We start from the raw sequence: 22,438 nt of genomic DNA on the forward strand, positions 1-22,438 counted from the left end.
GGATTTTTGGACACCTATAAAATCTAAAGTATAATAGCTACGATATTCAAAATTTGCGCATTTAATAACTATACCCATGTCATTATATCTTAAAAATTTCAACTATCTGGCATTATTCAAACCAAAGTTACGAGGGTTCAAAAATACGACGAAACGTTTCGAGAAAAGGTAGGTAGTGCCCTTGCGCGCTTCGCTTGGCTCATCTTGGCGGGGGCACTCCCGTGCCCCAAGATAAGGTTCCAGGATCTAGGATTTTTTTAGAAAATTTTCTGCTCTTTAAGGATCTATTTTCAAATTTTGATTATCTCAAATAGTTTTCGAAATAAAAAAAAATCCTTCTTTTTATGTTTACTTAATCTATACTAATATTATAAAGAGCTAAACTTTGTTTGTTTGTTTGTATGTTTGTTTGTTTGTTTGTTTGTTTAATTGTGATGAATAGGCTCAAAAACTACTGGACCGATTTTAAAAATTCTTTCACTATTCGAAAGCTACATTATTTACGAGTAACATAGGCTACTTTTTATTTTGGAAAATATAGGGTTTACGTCGTAATTAGATCAGACTTATTTATTCTTATTATTTACTTATTATGTATATAACTTCGATGAATATAAATCTCATTGCTTATGGTTACAATTTTCCATTTGAACTTTTTAAAAGTCAATTAAAAAGTATAAACTTCAAAATATTGACATTACAACTTTTTTAATTGTGTTTTAAAAAGTAATAACGTCAAAATTGTGACCATAAGCAATGTAGTCACCGAAGTTACATAAAAAGGTAGCTGAATTGCAACCAGCGAAGTCGATAGATATTTTGGGCAGATTGTAGGTACATGCAACAAGAGCAGAAGAAAAACATGTTTTCAGTTTAAAAAATTTCTGAGCCAAATAATGGTACATTTCATAACAATGATTGTATCGAATTTAAAAAAAATTAAGTAAATATTTATAACTTTACCTAATTAATGACGAATTCTATGTATGAATATTTGGAGTTCTTAAATTCAATAAGACGTTTTTTTTTATAAAGTTAAGTCTTCCATGAGGATAAAATTTTATATAGTGAGTATATTATAATTTTTTATAATTTATTTTAGTAGACCTAAAATGAACTGTGATTTTATATAAAATCTCTAAATTAATATACAATTTGGTTATCCTTACTTAAATTATATACTACGCTCTTCACTATTTACAATATTTACATAAGAGCCCTATCTATCTAATGATCCTATTGTCATCTTTTTCGATTCAACCAGTCTTGTTTTATTAGATCGCTCCCTTTCTCGCCGATCATGATGACTGCGGCGTTAGTGTTACCGCTCACTATAGTCGGCATTATGCTAGCGTCTATGACCCTGAGCCCCTCTATACCGTGCACCCTGAGCCGGGGGTCAACCACGGCGCCGGGGTCCCAGGACGGTCCCATCTTCGCCGTTCCGCACTGATGGTATATCGTCATACTGATCGTTCTCACTTGGCACTCTATGTACTCGTCCGACATGAATTTGAACTGCTTACAGTTCGGTAGCGGCTTCATATAGAGCCTGGAACCGAACTGCTTGAAAGCTTTCCCGTTGGCGACTTGCAAGGCAATCTTTATACCCTCGACTAGCCGAATTACGTCCAGACGATCCTCGTGGTATCGAGGGTTCATAATCGGGTAGTCGAAAGGATTCGACGATTTTAGCCGAACGTACCCTCTCGTGTTCGGTCGCAACAGCAGAGGCATTATCGTCCAGGCGTCCTTATTCACTATCGGCTTATATACTGTATTGTATAATTCGTCAGTGAGTCCTAATATTTTTCGAACTATCTGACCGTTGTCCGACGAAAGCGACGCTGGTGCCATGTGAAATTGTATGTCCGGCCATAAACCGGAGTTGTTCGCGTATTTTGTATTGACAAAGGCGATTCCCTCTAAGCCGCCGAGAACGGTCATGGGTCCTCTCTCGTTGACCACGTAGTTCATCGTGACTGGGAATGCTTGCAGCCGATTTTGCACGATCGCAACAGGCTTGTCGACTAGAAAAGTTAAACCGCCCACACCGACGTGGTCCTGGAGATTCTCCCCGACGGGCAAATCTTTTAATACTGGAATCCCGACTTCCCTCAAGTGATCCTTCGGTCCGATGCCGGACAACATGAGCAGCTGTGGGCTGTTGATGGCGCCTGCAGATAATATTACCTCCTTCTTGGCGTAAACGACTCTTTTAACGCCGTGCTTCACGTATTCCACGCCGTAAGCTTTTAAAGTTAGAGGGTTTATGAGTACTTTAGTCGCTTGTGAGTTTAATGATATATCCAGATTCCTTCGTGTTCGTACAGGTCTCAGGAATGCTTTTGCGGTACTGCATCTCGACCCTCTTCTTATTGTCCCTTGGGCCATCATAAAGCCAGTCTGGATGGCTCCATTTATGTCTCTGTTTTCGTAGCCGATTTCTACTCCCGACTCCACGAAGGCCGCAACTAGAGGTGTCCTCCACGGAGCTTCTTGCACTGTCAAGTATCCACCCCGACCGTGATATTTACTTTTGGACAGGTATGGATTTCTATTGTCCTCGGATTTGATGAAGTATTTGAGTACATCTCGATAGGCCCATCCTGGATTTCCGAACGATTCCCATTGGTCGAAGTCGTAACGGTTTCCCCTCACATAAATCATGTAGTTTAAAACGCTTGAACCGCCGAGCACCTGAAAATGGAAAATGTATTTATTTTAAATTTATAGCTTTAGGATTTTTCTTTAATTTTTACTGCTTTTGGACAAAACTTATGTTTTCTCTTATTATAATCTATTTTATAGAGTAAGGTAATCTGATTAAATTCATATATATTTAATTTTTTTATCGTATAGGAACGTGTGGAAGGAAAGAGGGGAGGCCTTTGCCCAGCAGTGGGACACAAACGGCAGATAGATAGATATGTAGATAAAAAAAAAACGTAACGTTTTTGCGACAAATACCTTTCCTCTCGGCCAACTACACCGTCGCTTCTTGAAACCCAGGCAAGCGTAGTTCGTTGGCTCCGTCTTGTACTGCCAGTCTAGCTTCGTCAGCTGAAGGTAGCCGGCCAAAGCTGGGACGTCTGTGATCTCGTTCTCGTCTGGACCTGAAAAATGTTAAAAATCACTCGAATAAGTTTTATTAAAAGGTCGGGCGTTCGCCGTGACATTAAAGATCGATAATTTGCTTTAACTTTTTTGTCATTGTTCCATATTATTCAAGTAATTAATTAGTTTTGAACACAATATAAGGAAAATTCTTAAGTTTTTTTTCTTATTGGTTTATTACCACTTAATATGAATTTTCGCTGTTTCAATACATAATATATTACGATTTTAAAACTTGTAGCTTAATAACTTAAGGTTGTTGCCCGGGACCTCATAGTAGGTACCTACGTTCATAGCCTAATTCAATGCAAACAAACAAAAATTAGATAATATTGGTGACGATCGATTTTTGTTCTTTTTAACCCCCGACAAAAAAGAGGGGTGTTATACATACGATTTTCATGAAATTTAGTATATAGGGGGTTTCGGGAGCGATAAATCGATCTAGCTAGGAATCATTTTTAGAAAATGTCTTTTTATTCGTGTTTTATCAATAATCGATAAACTGAAAGATATGACTCTTTCTGACATCTATTGGCGAATAATGATACTATTTTGTGAGCAACTAATTGTTTTAACGACCAGCAGATGGCGTTATTAAGTAACACGAAGTCAATGAGTGTTTGCTATACCGAGCAAAGCTCGGTCATCCAGGTACTAGACATAACATAGACAAATGAAATTTACCACTTTCCAATAAAAGAGTGTTCCAACCCCTTATTTCTGTTAAGCGATTAGCGACGACGGCGCCCGCCGATCCCCCGCCGACCACAATAAAGTCATACTCCTTTTTCGGCTCCCGGTCTTGTATTCTGGATTCGGGATCGTAGGAGTTGTAGTTGTGGTACGTAAAAGCGCCCAAAAGCAGGGGAATCAACCATAAACTGGTCACACTGACCGTCTTCAGTGCGGTCGACGCTAGAAGTACGTGTATTGCCATTTTTGGTATAAAATATAATGTTTTTTGACTAGGTTCTCAAACTAATCTCTCTCGTCGATCAGGCGGTTCACTTTTCATATCTTTCTTCGTTATCACAATTGATGGGTGACGATTCGACATATTATAAGTCACCATAAGAACTGATGCGCGTCCTCGGCGGTTGTATCTGGAATGAAAAAAACTTAGATTAAAGTCTGTATCATATGAATTATGTCATCGTTGTGGGGTTCAATGTAATATTATAATAATAATATTTATTTATAATTTTATAGTGAACAGCTAACTTACTAAGTGAAGATAAAAAAAATGAAGATTAAAGTTTAAGGTCAGATTTTTTAACTAATATAACCAGTTACAAATTAAACCTTCTTATAATATTATCCAGTTTCTTATAAGTAGTAAATTATTATTGTCAAATGATTATAGGATATTATGAACATATGTTTTAAATATCGTCTGAACTCTGAGATCCTCATAAAACTACATACCAAGGTGCAATTACTGATAATAACTCTATTTTATAGAGTTTTTAATAGAATTATATTTAGTTATATAAGGGCCCTTCCACACGACGATTTTTGCGCTCGTATACGAGCGTTCAACTTGCGTTTGTATCGATACAAAGCTGAACGCTCAGCAAACGGCAGGAAGCCGACACGATTTAAACTTTATATCTGCCAAATTCGATGAAAACGCGCAGAAAACGAGCGCATCAGAAACGCGTGTCGTCAGTGCGCAAAAAATACGTCGTGTGGAAAGGCCCTAAGTAATACGTGTTCTTTATGTAACTACGAACGATAATTATTATTTATTTTACTAGTGCCCTTTAACATGTACCTATTGTCGAAGACTATAAGAAGATAACTTATGAACCTTATTTCCAAATCATAGGTAATGTGGATTCGTTTTTAACCGTATATTTAAACTGGAACTAGGCCTCCTTGTCAAAATGCATTCGCCAGTTTCGATACTAACCAAAGTAAGATGGCCAAAATGTATGGGATTTGACATAACGCATCGCTGTTTCATCGCGCTTGCGATGCGTTATTGTCAAATCCCATACATTTTTGACATAGATTCGCTATCGTAACTGACGAATGCATTTTGACTAAGCACTTAGTACTGTTTTAACGTGATTTGTTCTCGCCACGTGCTTTATTTCTAATTACGGTTTAAATACACGTTAGACGTATTTTAATTCGCAGGCATGATGCATCACAAATTGTAATTAAGTTACCTAAGTGGCTGAGTTGGCACGTCGTAATTCTTTAACAGCAATAAAATAAATCTTTTGAATTTACTGCTACTTAGCAGTTAGTTGATAATTGGTATCTATTGGGTATTATTGTTAAATGTATTTAAGCATCAAAAGTCGTATTTTGCCTCTCGTGCACATAGAGTAGAATCTAATACATAAGAAATAGCAATGAAATATAATAGCCTAGCTAGCGTACGTCCTTTAATCTGTCTGTGCCCAAGTGAGTAAGACTCGGTTTGCATTTTCAGGGCCTACACAATGCAAATGGAGAAACAAATATAATTTATATCTTCTTCAGGGTGTAACATAACAAAGTGACAATACTTTAGGGTTTGTTTGTGCCCTTTATGTAGAGTTCACTGTGAAAGTGCAGCGACGAATGAGCATTTTTGTGTGTGATTTGTATGGTCAATGCCCTGGCGGCATGAGTTTGCTCATACAAAAGTAAAAAAATGCTCTTTCTATAGGAAGAAGAAAAGTCATGCTTATCTTAGATAATAGATAAGAGTAGATAATTTTATAAACCATGAAGTTTAGTAATATGTATCTTTTTTGTTTTAGGTACGAACAAGAGTGGAGTCAGTTGACATTTTGAAGGCAGTAGGCTGGAGAAAGGTAAGAAGTCCTTGAAAAGGAACTGGGACGATCTATTTTTAAAAAGTTGCCTAATAGCTAAAGATAAGAAATAATAAATTACATGTAGTGTGTTGCAAAAAGATTTCATAAAAAGGTTTTCCTGGAAACAAATAGGGTGAAAGTCGAAGTGCAATTATGAAATTTGGTCTCAACTCCCCCAATGGGGAGGGCCCTAGTCCTACTACTATTTACTGCCTCTAAGTGTAGGTACGGTTACGACCTAAATTTTCAGCAGTAGGTATGTGACAGAAATAAACTATTTTTACCTACTTGAAAACGTGCTCTAAATCTCTTGACTCCCAAAAGAGGCAGGCCTACTTGTTGGAAATTCCTAAATCCTCATGCGTCACTAGAGCTTATAAATATTGCGCGCCTACGTCCTCGAGGCAGCAAAATACGGGTTTAGCAAAACCAGTATCTATTATATTACGTACCTACTCGAGTCAATTTAATACACCGTGTGCCTACTTGACTAAAATAGCAAACATTTGTTACGTACGTAGCTTTAAGCCCCTTTATAAATTAAGAGCGCATTACTCTTCAAATACAGAAACGTAGCAAACTTTTTCAATTTTAAATTTCTGGCTAATGTATTAAAATATTGCAATACACACAATTAATATGCTATAGTACGGGAGCCCTAGAACACATTTTTTTGTGATTAATAACAAGCAAATTTTTTGTGAGTAGCTACATTTTGATAAGACGAACAACATTTTTATTTCCGAAAAATCTCGAAAGTGGTAGCTAACAGAGATAGAAAGGATTTCATACTTTGACTTGATGGTCCTAAAATATGGATATCATTTCTATCTCTGTTAGCTACCACTTTCGAGATTTTTTAAAAATAATAAATTATAGGCAAAAAACTTTTGAAAAAAAAAACTTTTATTCATTTAAATACTTTAAAAAGAAGAAAATAAATTTCCCCTTAAAAATTCTAACTAATAAGTTATAACCTCAATATATTATACAATTTGCATGATAATAAAAGCTTGTCGCGTGATTTGTTAATAATAAACTAGTAAGTGCCAATTTAACTAAGTAAACTGATATTATATTTTTAATTTTATGAAAGTAATTAAATATTGACAGATTGTTCAATCACGCGACAAGCTTTTATTATCATGCAAATTGTATAATATATTGAGGTTATAACTTATTAGTTAGAATTTTTAAGGAGAAATTTATTTTCTTCTTTTTTAAAGTATTTAAGTAAATAAAAGCTTTTTTTCAAAAAGTTTTTTGCCTATAATTTATTTTTTGTTTTTTAGTTAAATCTCTGACTAGATTTCTTAGGTCTCCTTTTTTTTATTAAGTCTTTAAGAAATCGTACTTAATTTTACGACTAAAAAATTAAATATCACTTAACAAAAATGACCGGATTCAACCAGGCATTTTCTAATGCCCGAATGGTTTTGACTTGACTTGACAAGACAAGACAAGACACGACAAGACACGACACGACACGACACGACACGACACGACACGACCCGACCCGACCCGATGGATGTAGAATGACATTACATTCGTTTCCGAGTTACTCTCAATGAGCCCTTTCATTTGATACCCATATTGCAGAAGTGCATTAAAAATAACTATATCCACCTACTTTGAATGAGACGCCATATTGGATGTAGAATGACATTACATTCGTTTCCAAGTTACTCTTAATGAGCCCTTTCATTGGATACCCATATTGCAGAAGTGCATTAAAAATAACTATACCTCTATCTTGGATGAGCCGCCATATTGGATGTAGTATGACATTACATTCGTTTTCGAGTTACTCTCAAAAAGCCCTTTCATTTAATATCCATATTGTAGAACTGCATAGAAAATAACTATTTCGCCATCTTGGATGGTCGGCCATATTGGATTTAGAGTGATGTCACATACAATATCATGTATTGTCATCCAAACTAAACGTGCCTGCAAAATTTCAGCTCGATCGGTTAAATATGTCTACTTTAAAATTGAGTTCCAAGATTTCACCCGAACATACATACTTACATACATACAGAGCAAGTTAAATAAAAGCTTTTAAAAATGTTCGTCTTATCAAAATGTAGCTACTCACAAAAAAAGAGATTGTTAGTAATCACAAAAAAATTGTTCTAGGGCTCCCTCATACTATGTATAATTTATTTATTAAAAAACATTAGTTTGCCAAATAAAATCTTATGGTGCTAATATCACTATAAGATGTAGAACTTAAGTGTTTAGAATTATATTGAGATGAGACAAACTGTTCAACCAGACTCAGTCGAATGATTTACTGACATTGTAATGTATTGCTTTTACACCCTAAAGGGGTGAGCACACTGAGACGGGCCGTGCCGGGGCTCAGCGTGCCGGGGCGCATCGCAAAAATCCGCTTCCATACAATTTGTATGGAAGCGGATGCGCGTATCGCTCACTGTGCCGGGGCGCATCGGCGCGGATTTTTGCTCGGCGGATTTCCGTCAATGCGACACGGCCCGACAAGCCCCCCTGCGCCCCGGCAACAGTGTGCAAGCGGCCGGCGGATGCGATGCGATGCGGCCCGGCAAGCCTCGGCCCCCGCCACGCCCCGCACCGCCGTCAGCAGTGATGCCAGATTAGGGGGAATCTCCCCGGTTTTTTAAGGTGATGGGGGACAATTGGGGGATTGTTGGAAGAAAAAGTCTGGGACAGCCAGTGAAATCTTAGTAATAGAGTCCCGTTTCTGTTGCTCTTTGGTTACGACCGGAACCATAAAAATGATCAATCTGAAGCTCGCGAAGATGCTGATTCTGCAAATATAGCTGCTATTGCAGAAGTACGATGAATGCACACTGCATTCATCGTACCCATTTGTTTATTTCTCTGAACTCAAAAATGACTGAACTCAAAATCCGTCAATGCGTTGCGCGCCGTTGTGGCGCGTGTGTCGCGCCGCCGTTGTGGCACATGTGTCGCGCCCCGGCACGCTCCGCCACAGTGAGTGTTAAAATCCGTCAATGCGATGCGACCCAACCTGGCAATAGTGTGCCATAGCGCATTTTGCACTGCGCTGCGCCCCGACCTACCCCGGCACGCGCCGACAAAGTGTGCGCGAACCTTAATTGGTGTTTTGCCCTAAAACCTATCATCACATGGAAGTGGTGATGGTCACTGGAAATAGTTTATAATGATAATGTTTGTTATGTTGCGACACCGGCTGTCATCATTAGCATACGTCATTAGGCGAATATGAAACGCTAATGCAATACTAATAAGAGTAATGAGTGATTGGCAATTGCGTTACGTAAGTTTTATTTCCTGGAGGCGCGGAACTCGGAAGAGCCGTTCTGCGTCTTTGTATCTCGTGAAAGCTCGGTAGGTACCCCTATTCTGCAAATTTAATGCAACATTTCAGCTTTTGTATTTATTCGACCCAGTTCGTTTCTTATCAAATGGGGAAAAAGCTGAAGTGTTCCAAATATCAGGTTAATGTTGTTCAAGATTAAGTTAAAATATTTCAAACAATTATATTTTCAACCACACTATCCGTACTAAGTATGTGACTGTCTGTTTGTCGGTCTGTGATTTGTGTTCTTTTTTGAAACGCCGAAAATGAAGAACCAAATTGGTTTGAAGATCATCTTAAGGAGTTATCTACACTAAGGCTGTTTACACGCACCCCGCTGCACTACTCATCCTTGTATTTCTATGGGCCCTTACACACGGCGCCGCAGCGGCAGCTGCACGGTATCGCCGCCGCTGCCGCTGATGTTGCGAGTGTCCATGGGCGACGGAAGATATTTTCCATCAGGTGACCCGTTTGCTCGTTTGCCCCCTTATTTCATAAAATAAAAAAAAATAAAAACCTGCAAACGACTATAACGTCTCGCTTACGCTCACCGGACGCGTCCGTTCGGACCGCGGCGCGGCCTCGTATGTGATTTTATTCAAATTTGATGTCTGCGACTTGTCGAGTTTAATATCTGTGTCTGTGGGTGAAGGACGTTTGTCGAACTTTCTACAGAATGTTCGTGTTATATGCAGCGTGACATTGCCTCATTTGCGTATCTTTTACGTACGTTTATAACATTATTGGTACGTGGTTCCTTATCGCGCGTTGCGCCTTGGGCTAGCTTGAAAAAGTTGTAAGGACACTTTTTTATTAGTACCTGCATGGTAGGGGCAGAGGGCGTTGACAGTATTCCTGTGCGTCAACGTTTTCGAGAATCAAGTACAGCGACACGTTGTTAGTATTCGGGCGTCAGTAGGTGGCTTTTTTTTTTAATTTTTTGAGTGTATATTAATATACTGTATATATTAATATACTGTATTATAACCCTGTATTACTTAAGTAATACAGGGTTTTTGAACATAAGAAATAACTTCGTTCCACTCGGGTGTCCCTTGACACCTCTTAAGTTTTAAAAAAAATAATAAATGACAGAGAATAATTTTGTGTTTACAATAGAATGACGTGAATGCTGCAACTTGCACTTTAAATAACAAGCTCAAAATACAAAATATATACAGATGTTTTGACCGGGTCAATCATTATTTTACCTGCAATGTATCTTTCATAGGAGAAAGCCGAAAAAAATGCTGGACACTGTTCATTAAATTGCGAACCTAATAACTGTAATTAAGTGAAGATTTTCACATAATATAGGCCAATATACAGTATCTGGCAAAAACTTCAGTTGAGTAATTAATATAAAGAGTGCGGCAGTGACATATTGTTAAAATTTTTACCTACCCTAATATTTTCGCTACTGTTTAAACGCACTATTGTATGGACGAGAGATCGCCCAATGGTCGAAATTCGACCTTAGTTTCAACGACATTAGGACTACTACCTATATTTTTAACCGACTCCCAAAAAACGAGGAGGTTTTATCTTCGGTTGTGTAAAAAAATATTGACTTTATCATATTTTTTTCAACTCTTGTCTCTAGGACTCAGCTGATCTCAGACTGGCCGTGTAAGCCAAGTGTAAGCATTGTCTAATAGTATCTGATTCAATAAAAAAACTATAATCCATTTTCAATTTGTTACCTTATTGTCAACAGACTTCAACCATAAATAAAAGAGTATAATTCGTATGTATAGGCTTGTCACTCAAAAATCTGTCATTTTTCCTAGTGTGTGTGTTGTAGTGTGTGTAATGTTTTATTTGTTAAAAAAATGTATGATAAAAGCATTTTTTAAAATAATATTAGCTCGATGCACTCCTTCACCATGTAAACTGTAACTGTGCAAATTTCATTCACCTACGTTTCCCCATTTTTCGTCAAAAGGGATACAACGTTTTTGGCTCACGTATTAATATATAGATATAAGGAAATATTATTTTAAATAAGGTTCTATAATAAAAAACATATTGACCTGATTAGCGGTGTCAGTCGGTGAAGGCCGCCGCGTTAATTTCTCTGTTATGTCATGACAGTGTTCGATGACATTCCGAACTGAGTGCCGACTGACTACCGCGCTTACCCCATTATGTAAGCGATCTTCTTTGTTGATGCAATTTATTTGGATGATCGGTTAGGACTAAGCTTAGATTAAATTATGTTTATTTTTTTTTCTTTCGAATAATCTGATGACATCTGTAGCTATACTAATGTTATTAGCTGTTTGCTGTGCCTTAGTATTTAAACCACCTCCCTAACTAAGTCAGGGCTTGTTTTCTACTATACTTTTGGAACGAAGTTTTTTCCACATTTTCCTCTATTTCTACGCTCCTATTAGCCTTAGCGAGATAAAATATTGCTTATAGCCTTCCTTGATAAATGGGATATCGAACACCGAAATAATTTTTCAAATCGGACGAGTAGTTCCTGAGATTAGCGCGTTCAAATATGCCCTTTCAAATAATTTCCCCCCGTTTTTTCCACATTTTCCTCTATTTGTTCGCTCTTATTAGTAGTAGCGTGATAAAATATAGCCTATAGCCTTCCTCGATAATTGGTCTATCTAACACTGAAAGATTTTTTCAAATCGGACCAGTAGTTCCTGAGATTAGCGCGTTCAAACAAACTAAGAAACTCTTATTCCGCTTTATAATATTATTAGTATAGCTTGTGTGACGCCTCCGTGGTCTAGTGGTATAGAGCGTGGCTCTTGACTCGGAGGTCGTGGGTTCGATTCCCGCGTTGGAAACATGTTATTTCCAAGTTTGGTTAGGATAATGCAGGCTGGTCACCTGATTGTCTGAAAAATAAGATGATCCATGCGTCGGATGGGCATGTAAAAAGTCGGTCCTGCGCCTGATCTCTCGCCAGTCGTGTCGGTCGTCCGTCCCACTGGGTTATGACTTATGAGAGTAAAGTAATAGAGAGTGCTCTTGTGTACTGCGCACACACTTGGGCACTATAAAATTACTCCTGCGTAGCTGGCCTGGTTGCAATGAAACCGGCCACCGTCACCGAAACCGGTGTGGGAGCTATTATTATTATTATTATTAGTATAGCTTGTGGACGACTCTACATTATCTGCTTCAAATCCATCAATATTGGTCCAGCCTTTAAAGGTGTTGCCGTGCCTAAGCGAAATAGGGATTTAATTGCAAAGATCCACCAGTTACTATAGTACCAGTTACTACTACAGTCACCGCTTACCTTCAGACATTTTGTCAAGGACCGCAAGTGCGTTATGTCACTAGTAACATTACGATCATCGCTTACCATCGGGCATATCGTATCCTAGTTTCCATTTATATGGATTTTATAAAGAAAATGTTAGTACACGTCGGAAGTCCTTGCCGATGATGACTTAGCATTTGTAAGATCAGTTACGTGTCGAGGTGTTACTCTGTTAGTATCTATACGCTGGGGAATTATTCAATTTCTTATTGGAAAGTGCCCAATCATTATGATTAGGTTTAGTTATTAAGAATGGTAGTTATCGTGGTTAATACTTAACGATCACTAAAATGTGTTGCCTCATTATGTTATGTAAGGTAAAACAGTTCCTATTATTTAAAACGGCGTGTTGGCTTTTGTTGTATGTCTATCTGCACGTTATTTGGAGTTGATCGCTCATGCTATGGTTTTGATTATGCATGCTCGCTATTACGGTTTAGTTTGTTAAGTAATCGAAAATTCATAACCTCAAGAATTCAATCAAGTTATTTGCAGTGAAATTTTTACGTATAACGATATTTATTTATTCCTTTTTCGAAGATTGAAATAAATAAAACTAAATATTCATATATATTGTTTGAAAGCAAATATACATTTTAGGTATAGGGAACAAAAATAATTTAATATACTGTAGCACCAAATACTTTCTATCTTAACTCTACATTTGCTGCAACCTTCGCAATGATTTAGGTGGTAGGTACCAAAGTAAACCGATTGGGAAATAAACAATAGTTTTTGGCACTTGCTTCATTCTTTTAGCACGTAATATTGGGAATGTTTAACACGTTACACGACGACAGCGTTTGCACATAATATGATGTGCAATTCATACTTCGGTACGACGTCGAAAATCTATACGAGTAGTATTGTAAAATACAATATTTCAAGGATACTTATTTGAATTTGTTTCAACTTATGTAGCATTTGTAGATAGGTTCAAAGACAAATTAACTTGCTTTGATAGAAGAACATTTGAAAAACCACAAAGATAATCTTAGGATTCCAATGATTCTCGCAAGCACTTTCATTCATGAATTTTCACGAAAGCAGCCCGTGGACCATCAGAAAAGTTGCCAAGATCTATAAAGAGGTGCTCAAAATTTTACAGAAGAAATATCAATGTTCATCCTAAGAATATGAGAAACAAAATTAGAGTTACAGAACTCCACGCCACTGCCGGTTTTACCCACAACATAAAGTTTCACAAGCGTTTACCACGACGGCCGCGTCACTTAGCCGGCGAGTTATGCAAGGACGATTTGTATTCTTCTCGACCATCCGCGCTGGTTAACCGCACTCGGCGCGTAAGCGGCGAATTATTCAAGAATAATCCTCAATTTTTCGTTTAAATTTATTTTTAAGAATTAATATTATAGTAAGTAAGTACTACTTTTTTCTACTCTGGCCTACTTATTTTGAATGAATATTAATGGAAGCTTCTCATGTCATTGTTAAAGAACCAGATGGTAAAGTCTTTCGATTTCGACTCATTATTAAAAAAATTATATACAAAACTAAAATACTTACTCATTATTAAAAATCAAATTTTTACGCTCATTAAAGTTTATTATATAAACTATAAATTATTTTTTAATTTTAATGGTGGTGTTACATATAATATAGAGATGGTTGCGTGCTCGCTGACAAAAAACAACAATACAAAGTGCGTGTTTAAAAAGATAAGTCTTTAGTGGCATGCAAATACCTGTGTTTGTTACATAACTTGTACTTAGTGCGCTTTACCTTTATTATTCGTACAGAACTACACAATATAACAAAATTATTGGATATACTCCATAGTTCAAATCAAGAGAAGTGATTTTAGATGAAAGTATCAAATTTACACTATATGACTTCTAAATCATCTGTAGTTGATGAAAATGGCAATGATTATAACGATAGTGATGGATATATTGCCTGTAAAATTATTTAGAATCTACGGATGTAATAGACTGAGAAAATCATATTCTATAGCCTATTTTTGTTTTTATTGTAAAATACTGTAAGAACCTTGTGCTTTGTTCCCACATCTCGGTGAGACCCACATTTCGGTGCTCTCTATACATTTAGTCACACAATTTACACAATTCTTTACATATCGAGACCGAGATCGTAAATATAAAAAAAGAATAATTTACGCAATTCCATAGAATCGATGTTTACATAACTAACAGGCATATCGCGGCGTGATTCGACTTAGTTGGTTTTGGTAAATCGCTCTAATCTTAAAAAGTGTGACTGACTTTTATTGTCTTTGTTTAAATAAAAATGACGCGTGAAACGGATTCGCTGATTAAAATTAGAGTTAGTTTGGTATGTATGTCATTATAGTGTTTTTAGAAAATGATTTTCAGTATGTAAACTCGGAAAAGCATGTATGACAAAAATTCAGATGAAGAAGAGATATAGAGTGAAAAATAAGACATTCATGGATTAGAATTTAGATACTGCAGATACTATAATCAATCAATCAAATCAGCCTATATTCGTCCACTGCTGGACATAGGCCTCTCTCAATGAACGCTAAGATGACCGATCTCCTGCTACTCGTATCTAATGGGCCCGCAACTAAACTGAGATCGTCGTCCCAGCTATACTAAGATACCATAATATATACTCGTAATTACGAAAGTGTATCGGTTGTTTGATTTTTTTATTAGTTCCTATATACAGGTTGCAATTAAACCTTCCGGCGAAATTTCGATATTATATTAATCCTTGTTAAAAATAAAAATACAGGTATTTTTTCTTTTATAATCACTCAGTACTACAATGTTGCGAAATAGCCTCCGAAAGTTATCCTCGAAAACACCACTATTAATGGACACTACGCGTCGCCGCCGGCGCGTGCGGCGTTACGTGCCCCCGCGCGCGCGCCTGCCTCCGCGTCACCCCCGCTCTACCCACCGCCGCGAAGTGACGGTTCTGCAAATGATTTTAAGTGGGACAAAATATTATGTTATTGTAAAAAATTTTGCAGCCTATTTTATGGTTAAATGGACTCTCCTAATGATACCTAAGCCCTAAAAAAATCTGGCCGGTAGGTTTAATTGCACCCTGTACATAAAAAGTATCTGCGGTTCCTCGCAACAAACGAATTTCTGCGCAACGTTGCGTTGTAGACAACATGTAGATTGTAGCACAATATAAAACATACTGAATTAATGTTTCTTGCGTGAACGATACAATAAAAATTAAAAACATGATGTTTAATACTAAATGGTATTTTAGTAATAATTAAACATTTAGTAAACAATGACGAAAATTTACACATTGAGTCACGGCTTTGCTTAACTCTTATATAATAATCCGACATCTATATGGCTGGTGCGCTATGAGGAGTTATATTATGTAACTAGCTGTTGCCCGCGACTTCGTCCGCGTCAGCGAAATGTGATAACAAAGATAATAAAAAAGAGAAAAAAATCCCCTATTTAGGGTTCATTTATAAAAAAAGTGAAATAATATATCCTCCTCCTTTTCGGAAGTCGGTTAAAAAGTAGCCTAAGTTATTCCTTACTACATCAGCTATGTGCCAAAAAAAGTCCCGTCAAAATAGCTCCAGCCGTTTCAGAGATTAGCCGGAACAAACAGACAGACATACAGACAGAAAAAATTGTAAAAAATGCTATTTTGGTATATGTATCGTAAGTACATTCATATGCAAGTAGTAAGAAACGGTTCTTTCAATATTACAAACAGACACTTCAATTTTATTTATATGTATAGACCGGTATGTTACCCTAACTTGACCTAGGTATATTACTTGCGGTACATAAAAATGTGCAGCGGGGCTAAAATGGTCGCTATGTAGAATCGTAATATGAATCGCAATATGATTCATTTTCTTAAAATTGCAAAATGGTCACTCTGCTTGCAATTCATGTCTGCAGATCGACAAGGCTTTATATGAACATGGCGAAAAAAGGAACTAACGCTGCCATCATACAAAAACGTCATTTTATGACAGTTCTCTTTTACGTGCAGCGCCCCCGCTCACGTTTATAGAAAGCCTTGTCGATCTGTGGTAATTCGTACTAATTTGACATTTGTCAGTTTGACAGTTTTGACAATTCATTTGCTGAATTGATTGAGAGGAATTGCTGAATGCGACCATTTTAGCTCCGCTGGAAGCTTTATTTATCGACAACATGTAATATATTAATATTTTGCTACATTCTATTTATTGTTTATCATATCATCAAGCACCTACGCTGCTTTCGGAACCTATATAATATTAATACGCGAGAGAAAAACTTTGGACCCCTTTTTACAAGAAATACGGAAACGTAGGAGCATGAACGCACAGAGATAGTTTATATGGAGAAGGAGTGCATCGAGCCAATATTGTTATTCTTTTTTCATAAACATTTTTAACAAATTAAACATTAAACACACTACAATGTGCACACTACCATATTTTTTAATGACAAGCCTATACACACGAATTTTACTCTTTGGTTTATGGTTGAAGTCTGTGATCAAATTGACAATGGATAGATTTTTTTTATTGAATTTCAAACACTGCACTGTTACATTTTATTACATTATTTATTACGTGTGACACCGACAACAGTTACCATGGTGTCTTCTTTTTTTAAATATCACTTCAATAAATATTATCCTTACGAATATATACTAAATCAGCGAACTAATAGCGTTCAAACTTATAATTTAAATTATTATTATTATTATTAGTACCTGGATGGCCGAGCTTTGCTCGGTATAGTAAAGAATGACTCCTAACTAGATCGATTTATCGCCCCCGAAACCCCCTATATACTAAATTGTATGATAATCGTTGGAGCCGATCCCGAGATTATATATATATATATACTAGCTGTTGCCCGCGACTTCGTCCGCGTGGACTTCAGTTTGCATAATGCATAATGCATTACACAACTTTAGCTTTGCCCAATACCCATAAACTATTTAGTATATTTTATTATTGGTAGACTGTTGTTTCTGATATCTATGTTGGTAAGTGAGTTATTTAATAACATGTATAACAATCGAAAGAATCAAAACATTAACTCAAAATGGTACCGGTACCATGTTGAGGTAATGTTATTAATACTAAGATGTGATGATTTTATAGAAATACATATGAGTAAGCGATAGCGCGATCTAGGCGACCCTTGGCGCCATCTGTTCCATTTTTTGGAACTAACTTAATTTGAACAAATTTACGCATAAACACGCCCCTTTTTCCAGTAAGAAGTAGCCTATGTCCTTTCTCAGGCTTTAGACTATCTGTGTACAAAATTTCATTACAATGGGTTCAGTAGTTTTGGCGCTGTTGTTTTTGAATTTGATATCTAAGTTGGTAGGTGAGTTATTAGTTAGTAACGTGTATAACAATCGAAAGAGTCGAAAAATTCAACTTAACATGGTACCACCTCTTATAGAAATACGCATGAGCAAGCAATAGCGCGATCTAGGGGACTCTTGGCGCCATCTGTTTTGCATTTTTGGAACTAACTTATTTTGACCAAATTTACGCATTTTCACCCCCTTGCAACCCCTTTTTCCAGTTAAAAAGTAGCCTATGTCCTTTCTCAGGCTTTAGACTATCTGTGTACAAAATTTCATTACAATCGGTTCAGTAGTTTTGGCGTGAAAGCGAGACAGACAGACAGACAGAGATACTTTCGCATTTATAATATTAGTATAGATAATTTTTTATTAAAAATATATTTGCATCTTTTTATTTTCAAAGTAGACTTTCGAGATTTTTCGCAGATAAAAATGTTGTTCGTTTTATGAATATGAAGCTACTCAGAAAAATTAACTTGATAGTAATAAAAAAAAAACAATTGTTCTAGGGAACCCTGACTAAACGTCCAATTTGAATCATTCAAGACCAAATGTTATCTACATGAACTGCACTTAGTGATCAAATAATTTATTTTGATAAGGATTAATAGCATGAGTAAAATAAACGCGTTTAAATGTAGTAAAAAAATCGAGTTTTTAAATAAAAAAAAATGGTTGTTGTGCCTTATGTAACATATTGTATCGCAGACTTTTTATAGATATTTATAAGATCTACTATGATGTAATTAGAACATTTTAATATTATGGTTCTATCTTTTATAGTTTAGACAGCGTACGCAAAATAAGTAACTTTTCTGGTTGATTTTTTTACACCTTGTGTCAGAAAATCCAAATATCATACGGAATCGTATTTTTTAACAAAATAAAATTTAGCCTATGTTACTCGTGGACAATGTAGCTTTCGAATGGTAAAAGAGTTTTTAAAATCGGTCCAGTAGTTTTTGAGCCTATTCATTACAATTAAACAAACAAAATATTAGTGTAATTTTCAAGTATATCTTATAAGAAATCTCTATATACTAAATAACCACACTAATTCAATAAAATATAAATATGTGTTTGTTTGCAATTTGTATCGAAAAAGCCACAAATGACGAGTGATTTTGATGAATTTTGACTCGCACATAAAGCTGACCACTGGCTACTTTTCACCGTTGGAAAATTTGCACTGCCCGGGTGATTTTCTTTTCTGCGCACGTATTTGTGTAAACTATTGTCCGTTTTGTCAACCAAATCATTTCAATAGATGGCCGTAAAAAAATTCCCACATTTTTATTGTTAAAGTGTTAACTGACAACGCGCGTCACGTCGCTTAAACAAAATATAGAGTACATAACAATATGCCAACATTGTGTCATAACTTCACGCATTTTCTTTACATAATTTCAGCTCGTATTATGCGCGGGCGCATGGCTACCGTGGAATCTATTTTCCACGCTCAGGTTTTCCAGGAAATAGAAAAGAGCTAGTATTTCATAGCCCAACAAAACTTGTAACAACGTTAATTACTCTTAATCTTACTAGGTTAACTCTGCATATTATAACATTTAATATTTGTCTGCACGTGCACGAAAATGCCTTTTCGCAAGCTCTTGGTATTTGGACATTTCTATCACGGGTATGTGGGACTCATTTGTATCTATTGAAGGTAAGTGATAAAGTACCCAAAACTCGGCGGTACTCCGTCACAATTGTCGTTGTCTTTTATAAATATTTGCAATTATTGTCAACGATTCCAACGAAGTATAAAAGACAAACGCTATCAGAGCATAAATCTTTATGCAAATTATTAAAATTGTGGTTTATGTAATTGATGTTACACCTACAGCTTAAACCTAACCTTATATATTTTGTAACATACGTTGAAAAAGGTCCTCTAAACCGATTTTGCTGAAATTTAGTACGGAGATACTTTGAGTCCTGGAAAAGGACATAGAATAAACTAATTTTGGCGCAACGGAGTTGCGGGCATCATGTAGTGTAATATAAAGTACAGTTAACTAAAAACCATATTGATTTAATGTGCAACATTTGAGTGTAATTGCCTGCACAAGAAATACGTTAAGGCAACGTCAGTTCGCATAATGTATCGCCCATAGAAAAGACATCAACGAACAATCTGCGTCTACATAATTGTGCACGAGAAAGTCTTGGTATTATGGCCTTTATTCATGGTACTTTTTACTGTATACATGTGTATATAGGTCGTTGATACCGATCTGAGCCTTACCCTCTTTAATTGGTAAAAAATTCGTCCTTGACTTTTTAATTTGAGGCTTTTGTGTTGTAATAAAATTATTCAGATGTGTTGACAGTTGACACCGTTTCCCAAATCCCTCTCGATTTGTGAGTCAGTTAATTATTATTATCACAAACGCTCCGGTGGTTTAGAGCTGGACTCGACTAACGTAGTCGTGGGTTCGGTTTCCGCGTTGGAACAACCTAAAAATGATGTTCTAAACTTTGGTCAGGACAATGCTGGCACTTGATTGTTGACAATACAAAAAGTAGGGCTTTTGCTTGATATTTTATCAGTCGTGTCGGAGTCTGTCTATTAAGAACAGAGAGTGACCTTGAGTATTGCGGCATACTCTTGACCACTTTAAAATGATTCCTGCATTGGTGATTCAGCCACTGACACTAAAATTGGTATGAGGAGCTATTATAAAAAGGGCTTTATGACTTAACAACTATCAAAATCATTTACTTCATTCTTTCAGCTGTTGGTGTTGGTTGATCATTGAAGATCGAAAGTAACCACCGATGAGTTGATGAGACCATTATGAAGATAGTTCCAGACGGAAACAATTAGCGTCAGTTGAGTAATACTCACAGTCATGTCTGATGCTGTCCTCTTGCGTCAGCTCGTTTAGATAACCGGCGGTCACTGACTGTCCACTGATTGTGGCTTAATGTCCCACTGGTGCACTCTGGTGAGCCCGGTTAAGAGCTCTGACGTCACTAACGCCCGGTTGAGAAGTGTGACGTCACTGGTGCTGCCCAGTTAAGAAGTGCTGCCCGGTTGAGAAGTGTGACGTCACTCTTGCTGCCCGGTTAAAAAACGACGTCACTGTTGAAGACACTCACGAAATGTCACTGTTGCTGTAGGACCTAGGGGCTGAAAAGGTAGGACGATATGACTAGGGATGTTACGTGGGATGATAGGGTTCTTACTAAAACCACTGATGTCTTAGATAACCTTTAGGTTTTTGTAACTACTACGTATTTGTGGTTTAACTATGCTTGATTTACTTAAGTTTTAAGTGAGGTCCGATAGTGAGCAATATTAACGATTCGATTTTGCTCTATACAACACAAAACTAAACTTTGTAAAAAGTAAAATAAAATATTACTAAATATATCAGTTTAATAGTGAATGTAATTTCGTTATTCGATATCAGGTATTGCTGCTGCTTAGTTTTTACTGACAAGTAAAGTTCTCTGATAACAGAGGATTTAGTGGATAAAAAAAATAATTAAACAGTTTACTTATTAAATTATTTAGTTCTCTTGAAAGTATAGAGCGTTGACTTGAAATAATGTTTAAGTTATATTGAATACACGAAATAGAATTAAAAAAAAATACACGAAAGGGTTTTCGTGGTTGGTTATCACTGTTGATCCTGGCGACACAGGAGTTGCAGTGGTGGGAATGTGTGGGCCGTTTGCCCGTAAGTTATATTGAATGTTTATTTTTTTAAAGGTCACATTCAGTTTATTATTCAGTAAGTTTATTATTTAACAAAATATTATGATGTAACCACTAACCAAGTTAAATTTTATTTCGCGGAATATTTTCTTTCAAATATTTTTTTCGTGTCACGCTTTTAATGTTGTAATTTTGTAAAATTTAATTATGCACACACGTCTTACAATATATTAAAAACTTAAATGTTGAACCCTTAAATAATTAACCTTTTAAATTGAAAAGTAATAAAGAAGTTACATAGTCCGCGTTCTATCCAGATTTTATGTAACACATCTAGACGTTACGTTAGGTTAGCTAAGATTATAACATCGGCACATAACATCTGTAATACCGACGATTACTGCGAATGGAATTTAAAAAAAAAAACATTTTTTTTATTTGATTTGGGATGTAAACAAACTTACTAGAATAGCAATTAGCGATCGGTATGTATCGCGGGCGACGCGGGCGAGTACGCGGTGTCGACTGGCGCGGCGGAGGCGACGCCGATGGTGCAACGCCGGGAGACGTAACGTGTTACGGTCTATGTGGAGCTGTGGGTCGGGGTTGGACCCGACGCCCGCCGCGAACGACAAATTTTGTAACACCGAGCCGCCTAGGAAGTGGACGCGAATTTCACGCGTATGATCGCATTACAAAATACCGCGAGGTTTCGACAGGTGAGCTTAGTGGTTTCGGGCTTTCCTAGTTTGCCTAATATTTTGTGTATAGTGAATATTTACGGAATTAGTTGTTTTCGTGACAATAAGATAATATTGTGTTTTCTCTGAAGCCATATATTACCTACAGGTTCCCTAAAACATTTTTTTGACCTGATTACTATCAAGCTAATTTTTCGT

General features: G+C 36.6%; 2 protein-coding genes across 2 annotated transcripts in view; one reads left to right on the forward strand and one right to left on the reverse strand.

The window, feature by feature from the left end:
• Nucleotides 1-22,438, forward strand: part of LOC121727862 (flotillin-2) — a 235,204-nt gene that overhangs the window by 83,255 nt on the left and 129,511 nt on the right. The window lies entirely within an intron of this gene.
• Nucleotides 1,171-22,058, reverse strand: LOC121727859 (glucose dehydrogenase [FAD, quinone]). Its single transcript, XM_042115896.1, has 5 exons — nt 22,004-22,058; nt 20,724-21,008; nt 3,805-4,223; nt 2,971-3,116; nt 1,171-2,700 (listed from the first exon to the last, which is right to left on the reverse strand). The coding sequence occupies exons 3-5, from the start codon at nt 4,055-4,057 to the stop codon at nt 1,243-1,245; spliced, it is 1,857 nt and encodes a 618-aa protein (XP_041971830.1). The 5' UTR covers nt 4,058-4,223; nt 20,724-21,008; nt 22,004-22,058; the 3' UTR covers nt 1,171-1,242.

The sequence above is a fragment of the Aricia agestis genome, chromosome 6 (genome assembly GCF_905147365.1).
Source record: "Aricia agestis chromosome 6, ilAriAges1.1, whole genome shotgun sequence".
Classification (NCBI taxonomy): domain Eukaryota; kingdom Metazoa; phylum Arthropoda; class Insecta; order Lepidoptera; family Lycaenidae; genus Aricia; species Aricia agestis.